General features: G+C 42.8%; 1 protein-coding gene across 4 annotated transcripts in view; it reads left to right on the top strand.

The window, feature by feature from the left end:
- LOC131689299 (nuclear factor of activated T-cells 5) overlaps positions 1-13,721 on the top strand; it is a 67,388-nt gene that overhangs the window by 41,890 nt on the left and 11,777 nt on the right. For 3 of the 4 annotated variants that reach the window (XM_058974306.1, XM_058974297.1, XM_058974288.1), the window contains 4 exons: positions 91-684; positions 10,277-10,932; positions 11,960-12,174; positions 12,249-12,621. In XM_058974306.1, the coding sequence (XP_058830289.1) occupies positions 91-684; positions 10,277-10,932; positions 11,960-12,174; positions 12,249-12,621 (1,838 nt within the window). The remainder of the gene's footprint in view (positions 1-90; positions 685-10,276; positions 10,933-11,959; positions 12,175-12,248; positions 12,622-13,721) is intronic. The other variant, XM_058974315.1, reaches the window with a different exon arrangement.

Raw genomic sequence — 13,721 nt, 5'->3', positions numbered from 1 at the left:
ATCATTCCATTGTTTTGTTTTCTGTGTGCCGTGCGTGCTTGATGTGCCTGTTTCATTTGAACCCACCGTCACCCTTCTAACACCCACCAGTACAACACCGGCGGAAGATGAGGGCGTTGAAAGTGAATCCGGACTCAGAAACCGATCGGCGACGATCAGCGTCGGTAGAGGAGCACGGGGTGGAAAGCCGGCTACTACACTGTACAGCAACCGTCGCACCGTAACCCGATCGGTTGGTAGTAGCCGCAGTAGCAGTACTGCCAGTACTAAATCGCTAAAGCGAAGTCACCTGGAGCTGGATGATGCGACTGCCTGTTCCGGGGATCTGTTCGTACTAACAACCACCAGTGGTGGCAGCATCGGAGCCAGCAACAGTACCATCGTCAAACTATCTAATCCACCAGCCAAAATGAGTGTGGGCAAGGTTAAACCGGCGGTACTTCGAACAGTGGCGGCAACGAAGAAAATCATCTTTCCCGTGACGGGAAAATCGCCCAGTGTTGGTGGTGGAAAACGTACGGTTACCATTGCGCCATTATCATCTAACAAAACATCGCTATCATCATTGTCATCATCATCATCTGGCTCACCGTCATCATTATCCATCACGGCGGCTGATTCGACGACGTCAATGGCGCCGGCGGTGACGGCGGCGGCGGCGTCGGCAACACCGGTGGTGGCGAAGTAAGGAACGATTTTATTAAAAATATTGTTTTTCACTGCTCTCACCTGGCTCTGGCTTGCTTGAGTAATTAGGTACGATTTACACGGTAGAGGTCAGTTTTCGTCGGAGGAACCTCACTGATCCGTAAGGATGGTTCTATAAGGATCGGATGTTATGTAGTACCGGTGACGGAAGATAAGCGAATCGTGTTAATCGTACTTTGCTAAATAATCGGAGCATTTTAATCGGTTATCATTAGCGGTAGTAGTTAGAGAACGGTGTAGACTAGATAATAATCGCTTGTAGCTTGATGTGCGCAGCTGTTTAAGATTAGAGTAGTTTTGTATCTGTTGTATTGTAGTACATAGTGTTAGATACTCCGAGGGAAGTGTACACGGTAAGTTTGCCGGTTTGACGACGAATGAATCGTAATAATTGATGTATTAGAAAGGTACAAGATGATTTCCCAGTAATTGACCGTTATTCGGTATTGGGTACAAAGAGGGGAATACAGTGTTGCCAATTATTGACATCTATGGTATGTCGTCACTGATCTATGAATTATATGAAGTAAACAAGATGATTTTAGTAACAAACAAATACTTAATTTAAAATAATGAAATTAATCTACATGTCGCGTTTGACGATTTCGTTAGGCAATAAGTGATCCTCGATATTCGAACTGTCGGTTGATGCGACGAATAGGGTGGTAACCGTTTAGTAGAGCTGGTACAGCTGATAGTGTAAATGTACAGAAGCATGGTTGGGACCCACTATTTGAGGTTGTTTGCTGTGTAGGGTGGAGTACCATGCGTTGAAACGAAAATCGTTAACAATGACTTATTATCGGTTTGAAAAACAAAGCGTTCGACGGATCGGTAGATACATCGACCTTAAGGCAAAGATTATAATACGTTTGCATAATCAGTGACGGGAGAATTTTCTTAACAAGACCACAAGAAGGCCTAAAAGCTTCCGACCACTAGAAACTGGAACTCCAGCGGTTGGTAACGAGTATGAATTTCCCGAATGTACGCAGTTGAATATCAAACAAAATGCTCCTTTACTGACAGAGCGTCAAAGTTCGGACAGGGGATTTTTCCAAACCGTGAATTGCTTTCTCTGTAGCGAGCAAATTTTTCTATTTGGCCTCATGTTGCTTCAGCGACGGAGCACGGAGCTATTTGACCCAATCTCCAAAAATACGGGCGGCATTTGCTCTTTAGGAGCATATGTCAGTTGAGTTTCTGATAAAATAAGAGCAGTTCGTTTGCTTTTTTATGAAATCATAATTGAATATCAGCTAACTGCTCAATTTTCGGATAGGGAAAGTATTGCAATCGGTCGATACGAATTGTGATCAGAGGCAGGTTTCCTGGTTTATGGAAAGTAATCACTCACGTGTTAATTACTTGAAACAATGTTCTTCAAAAGAAACAAAATCAACAAACGTGTATTTGTACGACCAGGCCGATTCTTCAATACGTTGAATTCTATTTTCCTGGTCCAGGAGCAATATTTTTGCATGACAGGAGTGCAACTGAGACTATCATTGAAAAAGGCGGGAGTCAATTGTGTAGTTTTCTGTCCACACATCACGGCCAATTTTCGGAATGGGAGCAAAGTCCTGACATCCCTTCCTTGAAAAGTCCAAAGGCTATCGCGTCGAATATTCCTCATTATGTTTCAATTACGCCTTCTATTAGCAGTGTTTGATAGAGAGCTCGTCGATGTATTTTAAAAACCATCGACAAACCGGTGCCAATGCCCGTTTTATCGCGCGAACTGCTAACTAAAGCCGTGTACCGCTCAAATTGCTTCAGAGTTCCATTACGACGCTTCCGGATTTTTTTGAATGCTTTTTCCGAATGCAGGTTCAATCTAATCGCAATGAAGTCGGATACTTACACGCCCTGGTGGTTTAGGACCCGTATCATATCACCCTTGTTCATAATTGTCGTATTGAAGTAATCGCAAGGATTATAAATTATGCTTCACAAAGATATGCAAATATAAAACTTTAGAAATGATACTTCTGCATTTCAATTATAGGGCGATGATCATATTTCTGTCCTCGATCGACCAATTGGCTTTCGAAGGATACGATCGCCACTTCGAAAATAATCTTACTGTTAGGGGAATTGCTGGTAGAAGTTATTTAAGAGGATAAGCAAAATCGCTGGCTTTGAAGATCCAATCTACGTCAGAAAACTTAAGCAGTCAACCTTCTGGCTGGGTCTCCGATTTTGATTTGGGAGAGTTTTTGGGGGTTTTGCTTTCTTCGATAGTACTGGGAACTCTTGTATGGATTTCAAATTGCCAAATCCAAGAGGCTCTTGCTTCGGTTTCGTACCAGCACTATTCGAGTTAGTTTCAATTTACTAGGAAGTTGTCAAAAATTCTTTCTTTTCAAAGAACTGTCTAGTTCAGTATACTAAGGTTATTCGTAGGGGTTTTCCAGATCTTTCTCACTAGAAGATAAATGATCGATGAATTTTTTAAGGACAAGAAGATATTTTCAGCATTTATGCATGCACGAAGAATGTTCTTTTATAGATCGCTTTGTACGCGGGACATGTCGATAGATCATGTGGCGTCTGGTCACTTTCCAACATCTCATCTACGAACGATACCGGGCGTAATTGCTCGCATTCAAGTATCTTAGCTGGCCAACTCCATACTTCAGCAAGTCTTCAATAATCGGACTCGATTGGGTCGCCACACCGTCAATCTCCACGTCTCGCGAAGGTACATATACGCGGTACTCTAACGTGAAGAGCTGATCGCAAGCAACTGCGTTACTTGCTTTAGGTTAGACAAAACAATGTAAACCTTGTTTGGTCTTACATTTGCAATTTATATCACTTTAAGTGATGTAACTTTGGGACGGAACAGGACCACCCGGAGGGCCAATCGATCATTCCTGCTAAGCCTTGACATGGCTCTGGTTTGGGGGGTATGGATAGGAAAAGAGTTGGTTTGTGTTTACGCGCTTTCACAGAATCTGCATTTTGTGACACAGAAAGAGAAGTAGACTTGACTAACATATAGAAAACTTAATCAAATAATTCACCTTATTTAAAACTTTTCGGTGGTTATCCAACATGGAAACCTGTCGGCCTTATTCTGCGCGGCGTGTGACTAAACTCACCTCACTTTATGTGACTTTTCACTCGATTCTGAGAGTCGACCTGAGTGAGGTGAGATTCCCCATAGCGGTTAAATGGGCGTCTCACGTCACCCGAAGTGACTCTTCAGAATTGGGTGAGAAAAGTCACTTAGAGTGAGGTGAGATTAGTCGTCTCACGTCACACGCCGTGCAGAATAGGGTCGTGTAAGTGAAGCTCAAGTAGACTTGAGTGACATATAGAAAACTTAATCAAATAATTCATTTATTGGGTTTCTGACACCTTATTTAAAACTTTTCGGTGGTTATACAACATGGAAAACTCTAAGTGAATCGAAAGTAATTATTTAAAAAAAAATGTATGTGATCTTGCTTTGGAGGCAGGGACGATCACTATCGCTAATGTAATGACCATATGGTCTATCCGGGACGTCATCATATCCCAGAGATAGCATAAGGGTTTGTGCATTGGGCCGGAGTCTCAAAGGTTGCAGGTTCGAATCTTGCTCTTGGGGGGGAATTTTTTTTCACATAATTGCTTTCGCTTTACTCACCATTTCGATTTGTTTTTCCTGTTGGATACCATAAAAAAGCCATAAAGCTTAATGTTAAAAACTTGAAGCTAAACATTAAATACAGTGCAGACCCGTTTTTATGAGCCCCTTGGTGAATTTTAAGCTGATAAAACGGGGACACTGACAAAATCGGGACATAAATTTTTCTATCTTTTTAATACACCGAAGCTCTTAAAATATTCTTATAACTTTTTATAACTTTTTCTGATTATTTACTGTTAGTTTCCCTTAAGAGGGTCTGACAGCGCAAAATTTAAAAAAAAAATAATAATAACGGTACCGAGCGTGCAGAACAAACTGGGTGTTTTATCGTACAACAGAAAACTGATAGCGAAAAAAGCGACCTACTGCAGACTAGAGCTGACCTGCTATGACAATATTTTAATATTGTGCAACAATTCTCACTAAAGGAACACTATCATGAATGTGAAAAATATTAGGGATGCTCTTGACACAATTGTTTGTTCCTTCGCAAACCGTGGAATTCAAGCGGTGGTCATGTTTCTAATACCCATCTCGGGGTTCGCTATAGACGATTATAAGCCAACTTGATTTGTATCTTCTAGTTGCTGTACAGAAAGTGCTGGTGATAAATTGTTTAGTGCTCCGATCGACCATGAGTACCACAAATTAATGTTCAGCATAAACGTACAGCAACTGTGAATCTATCCCGATATGTGTATGTTTAGAAATCGTATTTCCAACTTCTATGTTCTAAGCTATTTAAATCCATCCCTGTAACTATCGAAGATAAGAACTATAAGAAAAATGGCATGAAAAATCCACGTGAAATGCCTCGTGCATGTATACTTGCGAAAAGTACTACTGACGCATGTCATAAGCTACCTGATAACTCACGATATCGGTGCTATCAGTAAATATGACAGAAACACGAAATATCCCCATTTTTCGGAGTATTTGCCTCATAATGAATCATCACCAACTGATGATTTCAAAAGGGTTGTATAATACTGGACCAGAAATGGGTTTCCACTTATAATCAAAAGTGAAGCAAATGCCCACCACATAATTTGGGGCAGCTCAGTAGGGTAAAAATCAGTATTTAGAAAAATATGGAAAAACAAGTGGTAGTTATAACACAGTCATATTCAACTGGGTTTCACACAAATGCATACTTCATTACCAAAATAACCGCTGAAAAACATCTGACCACCGAAAACTGATACCCTCCTTTGGCATCTCATCCAGCGGTTGGCTAAGTCAAATTTGAAAAGTCTGCCTAAACGTTGATAGAGCAAAAGCATATCAAGAAGAATTTCGTCTTGTGCATAAAGATAGAATGTTCCTCAAACTTGACGGTGAATTCATACTCTTTAAGGTTCGGTACAGATTCTACTGGTGCTTCTAGCTGGTGTGACCACCGCGCCATGGCGCCGAGGTACGAAGATATACATCTACTCAACACCAATAAAGCCCCTTGTGGGTATTAATCATGATAGGTTCTCTGCTATGATGTGGTTAAATGTCTTTCAATTTTCCATTTATTTCAAAACGTGTTCCGGAAGTGGCGAAACCGAATATACCACATTATCGTTGGTATTGTTCCGGTTGCGCATACGTGTGCTCACCGATGTTTCTCCCAATCACTCGTCGATGAACCGACGCCAATAACCGCGTATTCTTCGAATTCTCTTTTGTCGTTTTAACGCATACTTCATGAAAATTGTCAGGTATTCAGACCTCCACGAACTCTTTATATGCGAAAGCCTCCGCGTATATCTCTAGGAATGCTTTGTTCCACCGCGGGTTAAGATACCATCCGTTGAGTACGCGATTAGTTTGAGCTTCAATCACGGTGTCGAGAATCAAGACAGCCAAAAACACGCACACTGTTTTCGATGGTAGCTTTTGTGTGGACTCGTTTTTGTCGGATATAGTGGACCATATTTGGTGTGAAGTAATGTCAAACATTTATTGTATCCGACGGTTTCGGACCGCTAGCTATTGTAATTACGTCGGTAGATGGTCGCTACCGTGGGAATAGAGATATATGCTTCCATACGCAACCGAGGAGCAATAAACGGGTAACTCTAACGGACAAGTGGAGTTCTAATGTATAGTCAACTCCCCGTAAAGACCACTGAATGTCCCGTCAGATTGCTAAATCACGTTCTGTTATTGACAGGACTCCACTCGAGAGGACTGCAAAGGTTGTAGAAGCAGTTGGTGGGAGAACGGAAGGTCAACAGCAGATGAAGAATCAGGCGAACTCTTACAAATACTGCGGGAAGCAAGGTTATCAGGAAACTTTTCAGAGAATCAGAAAAATTGAAAGCTGGCGAAAAATAAGTTCACGATGTCAGAGAATTTTATTGGTCCAGCACATTGTTGTTTATTAGGCTGAAACATAGTTTTTAATGCCCAAGAAGTATTAGGAACTCCTAATCTGAATTGAAGATTTTCAAGACCAGAAGATATTTGCTTCGGTTTCGCACCAGTACTTCCTCGAGCTGTTAGTTCTGGAGAAAACTTATGAGAAAAAGAGTTCCTCCTCTTTCTATTGTTTCTAGGCATAGCAGAAGATGTTCGTTCTTGTGAATCATCGGATCCGCTTTCGTTGGTTAGTTGTCAAGAGAGAAAAGATCGTCGTGTGCAGGAGGCATAGCTAACTTCGTCATTTCTGGAACGATTCAGTTTCTCCTCAAGTTTGTACGCGTGGCATGTTGAGAGACCACTTTTCAACATCCCTGCCAGAGGTATCATCCCCATTATACACAATTAGTAGCTGAATCCCAATTGTTTGCAATTAATGTAGTTCCGAACATGCGGCAGAACAGGCAAACAAGAAGAGATAACTAGATAGAGCAGACCCGATATGAGTCTAAGACGACTTGGGTCCAATTCCCATCAGCCGCGACTGAAACTGAATAAAAACGTTTGCTGTCCAGTATCTTCACTGACTGAAGCATGGAATCCTTAAAAAAGCCACTCCCACACTTCAGCAGATCCGCGCGAATAAAACTTGAATCGGAAACCACGCCGTCGATCTCGACTTGGTTTACAGGTACGTAGACGTGATACTCCTTTCGAAATTCCCATCGCTAGCAGTATTATTTGCCTGCTTTAGACCGGTTTCCGTCATCCTAAGCTTAGTACGGCGATGTTTTGATCACAGCCAAATGTCGTTGCGTCAAGAATCTTAAATCTTGAAGCTTTTCTGTCTTAGGTTCAGAAGATAATGGCAAAGAAGGAGAAGTCGATTTTATGACGACATCGCTTTCACTTTGAGGGGAACTTTTGTCAGGAAAAGACATTTTTGCTTGGTTGGAGACACAGATGAAAATTATTCCTATTTTTGGCTTAGAGCAGCGGTTCTCAACCTTTTCGTACCACGGATCCCATTGAAATCACCCTGGGTTGCTGCGGACCCCCACAGATGAACATCGATTTTGTTTGCTATTAATATGTTATTTTCAGTTTGTTAGGAAACAAGGCCTTAAATTTAAATATGCGCTCGTACAATATATTTTTCTTCGCGGACCCCCAGCAACGACTACACGGCCCTCTAGGGGTCCGCGGACCGCAGGTTGAGTATCCAGGCTACTCACAAAAAAGAAGCAGTCTTTTCTTCTGCTCTTACAAAGGCTAGTCAAACAAAAAAGCCAAAATCTTTAAGCCGATAAAAAGGATGGCAATACTGTATAATGTTACACTGCCCGAGCTCGTATGAGCTCTGAGCTATCCGAGAGTCACCGTAGGAATAAAAAATGAAATAATGATTGAAACCATAAGACGCTGCTGGAAATTCATCTGTTGGCGAAGAACTGAACAATTTATATTTGCTTGGACAAAACCGGAAGAACAGGGTCCTAGCGGCTTTTCGACGACAGCTGAGAGAATCGAAACTGATCAGTTTACGTCTGTCCTCATGGCTAGCCAGATTCAACACATCATTCCATGGAAGATTGCGCAGAGTAAAGCGCACTTACTAGTGTTGAAAGTCTTCGAGGCGACTGGATACTGTTTTGGTAGTATGGCGCCCGGACAACCGTTGAGTATTCGAATATAGAACGTACTAGAGAGCAGTTTTAAAACATTGAGCTGTTTGGGGATGCTCAGCGCCAATAACGCATTCGATGATGGAATCATATTTAAAGTCGTCGGCTTAAGACATATTTTATAAACAATAGAAAAATAATAGGTCCCGTGTGGCTTCCCTGTGGAATAGCGGATGTTACGCAACAATCGGAAGAAACAAAGTCTTCAGTTTTGAAGCTTAATTCACGGGCGGTTTTTAACCAGTACTTTCTTTAATTTTTCTTTTGGAAGTCCTTGCTGGAAACTTATAAGAGGACTGCTTTCTAGATATAGTATAAAATGTCCCCTCTTGGGAATCATCAAAGTCACATGTATTAGTAGACAAGAGAGTAAAAATATTCGTAGTGGCACACTATCTGTACGTGGGGCATTTGGACTTTTCCCACAGTAAAGACACTTTCCAGTATCCCTTCCCCGGGTATCATAACTATAATACAGGCCAATAAACGTAGTTAATGACGTTCGGCACACAAAACGAGCAGGTAGACGAGCTTTGCCAAAAAGGAGATTGCTAAATAAAGCAGTCCCGGCGAAAATCGTCTGAGTTGCGTTTGAGTAGACATAGGTCCTATCCCAATAGCTGTGGCTGATGTTGAATGCAATTGTTTGCAGTCCAGTATCGCTACTGGCTAAAGCATGGAATCCTTAAAACAGCTAACCCTGTGCCTGAGCAGATCCGCATCATTCGAACTTGAATCGGAAACCACGCCATCGATTTCGACTTGGTTTACAGGTGCATAGGACGCGGTGCAGGTTTTTATCCAGCAATACCCATTTGCCTCCAATGAGACTGGTTTCCGCCATCCTAAGCTTAGCAGGGCGAATTTTTGAACACGACCGAATATCGTTGCGTTAGGGACGTTGGACTTCCTAACAGATTTGAAGCTTTTTTGTCTGTGGTCCGGAAGCTGATCACAATGGACCCGATTAAGGAACATTTCAGACGAGAATCATTTTATTCCAACATCACTTTCATCTGGAGCGAATATTTGTCAGGAAAAAATATATTTTTATCTTTGTCATGGGGTCATATTGAAATTCATCTGTTGAAGAAGAGCGGGACAAAATCGGAAAAACAGCATCCTAGCGACATTCTGATAACAGCTGAGAAAATCTAAACCGACCGGTTGCATTTGTCCTCACAGCGGATTAAAAGTATCATTCCAAAGAAGAACACTCAGAGTAAAGCGCACGAACTGGTGTTGAAAAGTGCCAGGCGTCAAATCCTCAGAAATGCCCCTCTCTTCTGACTGACTTAATCATTTGAGTAATAGTTGGATGCCAGTCAGTTATGTGTTCAGATTCAGAATCAGATAATAGTCACACGGGATCCTATACAGAGCATGAAGGTATCTGTAAGAATTTCGTAACATAATTCGGTCGGAGCATAAGGTTTGTTTTTGAGCTCAAGTCAACACACACAGCATCCAATGGGCGCACAGCTTTCGCATGGTCAAATGGTGATACGAAATGTTGAATATTAGTTCTGATGATCTGTTTGCGGTTATCCTCTTGTAGGTTAATGACATGAAGTCTCTATCATACCAAACCAGGTTTGATGTATTTGTATCATGTACCTTAATCCTAATTTGAATAGTAAAAATTTGTTAAACTACCCGTTCCGTACAGTAATTAGTTGCATCGTTCCTATTTGAATCCTTAGCTTTTACGTATAGTTTTTTTTATTTTCGCACCATTACAGTAATATAGTTCCAATCGTGTAGCTAAACACGTAGCAAAAATCTGTAGCGCAAACCTATAGTTCCAAGATTACAAATCAACAAACATACTACGCGATACCCGTGATAATACTGTTTCTAACCTCACTCTTTTTCGAATTCCATTCCACAGAGTGATGACCTCATCGTTAGCCCGCCCGATCAACCGATTACCGGGCAAACGGCCACCCCTGCTGTCATCATCGTCTTCATCCCTCGGAGGCGGAGGCACTGCCAGCGGCGCAGCATTCGGCGTAGTCACCCTACAGACCCCGCTCGTGTCTTCCTCCCAGGATGGTAATATTCACCTACAGATTCTAACCCAACCGGAGCAGCAGCACCGGGCACGCTACCAGACCGAGGGTTCCCGAGGTGCGGTGAAGGATCGCAGTGGCAACGGGTTCCCGGTGGTGCGGTTGGTAGGCCACACCAAACCCACCGTACTGCAGGTATTCATCGGGACCGATGTGGGTCGGGTAGCGCCGCACATGTTCTACCAGGCATGTAAGGTTTCCGGGAAGAATTCCACCCCCTGCATGGAACGGAAGCTCGAGGGTACCATGGTGATTGAGGTTGATGTGAAGCCGGAAAACGAAATGACCGTAACGTGCGATTGTGTGGGAATTCTGAAGGAACGCAACGTGGACGTGGAACACCGATTTCCAGACCAGAGTGGTCCTCGGGCAAAGAAGAAATCCACACGCTGCCGAATGGTGTTCCGAACGACGATCAAGCATGACGACGGGAGTGTGGAGACGTTGCAAGTTTGCTCCCAGCCGATTGTTTGCAGTGAGTATATTTTGTTTTTATCAATTTATGACGGACGAAATGAAATCAAACAAGGCGCGTGAAAGCTGACGACCCCGTTTTCCTGATTAACGAGTATAAGTGGACTCCACCGGGGCACAGTATATTCCGTAAACTGTGCGTCCCGGGACGAAGTACGAAAAGATTTGGAGGCTTGTTCTGTTGTTGACCACAAAAAATTGAATCGCCAATTGACGTCAGCCACAGAGCAGCGTGTTTTCGAATAACAGGCTCGCAATTTTTTTTTTTTTCGTTGCCTTTTATTAGAGGTGTAAAGTGAAGCGCTCTGAGCATGATACACGAAGCGTAAATAGAAATCCGCCGAAAACTGGTAATCACGCGTAACAGGTTTCGCTGGGTTGTTGTTTTTCATCGGTCAAAATTCGACGGAGGAAAAAAATAACACCGGCCGCGGCTTTCGGTTCTGTTTTCGCTTGCTTTTTTTGCGAATGTGAAATAGTGATTAGATACTTCTCTTTATATATTTATTCATTTTGGTTTTGCTGTTTCGGTGAAGTTGGTCCGTTTTTCTGAGCGTGTTTATTGGTCGGTAAAAATATGCCGTTTGTTTGGAATTGATTAGCGATATTCGGCGGAATTTGCATTTAATACATATACTCTAATACTAGGCATTTACATGCCTTAACACATCTCTTGGGACGACACATGCCGGGAAGATGCATATTTCGTCAACAAATCACTTTTCGTTGCTGTTGAATTTCACAAGCAAGAATTCTGCATTCTAAATAATATTCTATTCGATGGTTTCAGAATAGACGAAAAACTGACCTACAAATTGCTTGCCTAATCATTTTTTTTTATTTCATCCATGTTTCCATCAAATTATCTTAGAACCTTCGTGAACATTTTTTTTTTGCATCGCATTACGATCTCATATGACAGGAGTTAAAAACATTCTCGTTATCAGTCAGAGTAAAATTATGTATTGAAGACTGTGTTTCGCAACGCCCCCTTCTAACTACTAACTACTAATTGTTCCCCGTTACAGCACAACCACCGGGCGTGCCGGAAATCTGCAAGAAATCTCTAGTCTCCTGTCCTGCCGAGGGAGGTCTCGAAATGTTCATTATCGGCAAAAACTTTCTGAAAGACACCAAAGTGGTGTTCCAACGACGCAAAGCCCCCCTGGGGGCCAACTCAGCCTCGATCAGTGTTATCCCGTGGGAGCAAACGGTCATCCCGGATAAGGAGTATCTGCAGCAGGTTCGCGCTATTGAAAAAAAACTTTCCAACAGACATGGGTGTACGTGCTAACATTATATTAACATCTTCCCCAGACTCATCTCATCTGTACCGTCCCACCGTACGTCCGGCAGGACATACTGGAACCTGTGGTAGTACAAATCTACATCGTTTCCGCCGGCAAGAAGAGCGAGACGCACAACTTTACCTTCACCCCGAAGAATGCTCACACGGCCCTTACGGCGGCCACGACGACTGCCGTACCCGCCGGGGGTACCTTCTTTGGAACGCTTGGCAGCGGTGAGACGATTGGTGGTGGTGGTGGTGGTGGCGTAAGCGGAGGCAGCGGCGTCGGCGGTGGCGATTCCAATGGTCGAACGAATGGTAGTCCCGCTGGAGGTGGTAATACTACCGGAGCCACCGGTTTCGCTTCTCTAAACTCTAGCTTTGGTAGCAACCCAAGCGAAGGTAAGAGAACACAGTCGAGAGCCAATCGGCTCGCTCAGCGAGATCTGTCGGTTCCCCCGCGAATCCAGGGCCTATGTTTGTGACAGGTAGGGGAAAATTTTCGGCGAACAATGAGTAGAAGAAAAAAAATCACCCACGCGCAATTTTCTGGTGGTATTTGCTTTACCTAGATTCGAATTCGAGCCTCGGCCAAAATTATCACGATGGAAGTATATCTGTCACAAGCATATTCCTTTTAGCAATTAGCAAGATAGAAGCAATATCGAGTCCAGCCAGTCAGTGAACGCCGTCGCGGAAAATTTAACATTACACACTGAAGCTTATGCCGGGGATTTTTGCTACGATCAAAGCGCTTTATGCGATGAACGCAGTTTGCGAGCGAGCAATGTGTGATGTTGAAATCTTTCTTAGAAAAAATTGGCCATTTTATAGCATCGAATTCTCATATGATTGTGAACTATATTTTAGTAATATTTCCGGTTGGGTGTATGGATAGTAACTTTTAAATTTAGGCTGCAAGCTAAACCTGATTATCTTAATTTCGAATGTTTTGTAAAACTATTCTAAACATGAGTGGGTGCGATTGTGTAATAGAGAAGCTCGAGAGATAACAGCTTAAGGCGCTTTGATCCCATGCAGGGGTAACTTGATTTCAAACATTGACACAGTGTAATGTTACTGAGATAAGAAAACATCGCATCGAATAACGAATTTCAGAGTCCAGCGAAGCAACGCAACAGCGATTTTCTAGTAATTCTTGGGAGACAACCATTTTTTTCACTCTTCTTTGTGTACCCTTCTTTCCGCCCTCTATCATTTATAACAACAACTATTGGTTCTGTACGATATTTAATTTTAAATCAGAGATAGATGTAGAGTAGAGAGGGAGAGAGACATCTCATCGGATTCTACAAAAGCGAGCGATGACAGCAGCAGCAGTCGCGAGTCGCGCAGCAATCAGCGGGGGAGCTGAAAACTATAGATGGTCCGGGCAAGAGACGCGTATGGTGGTGTTTTCGGATCGACTAGCAGCGAATATGAATGGTCTGTCTGCCATCGCGCAATGCAGGTAAGGTGGTGCTTTATGATTTGCCTTCCTC

This window comes from Topomyia yanbarensis, chromosome 1 (genome assembly GCF_030247195.1).
Source record: "Topomyia yanbarensis strain Yona2022 chromosome 1, ASM3024719v1, whole genome shotgun sequence".
NCBI classification, from domain to species: Eukaryota; Metazoa; Arthropoda; class Insecta; order Diptera; family Culicidae; genus Topomyia; species Topomyia yanbarensis.
This window is presented reverse-complemented; position numbering and strand designations above follow the sequence as displayed.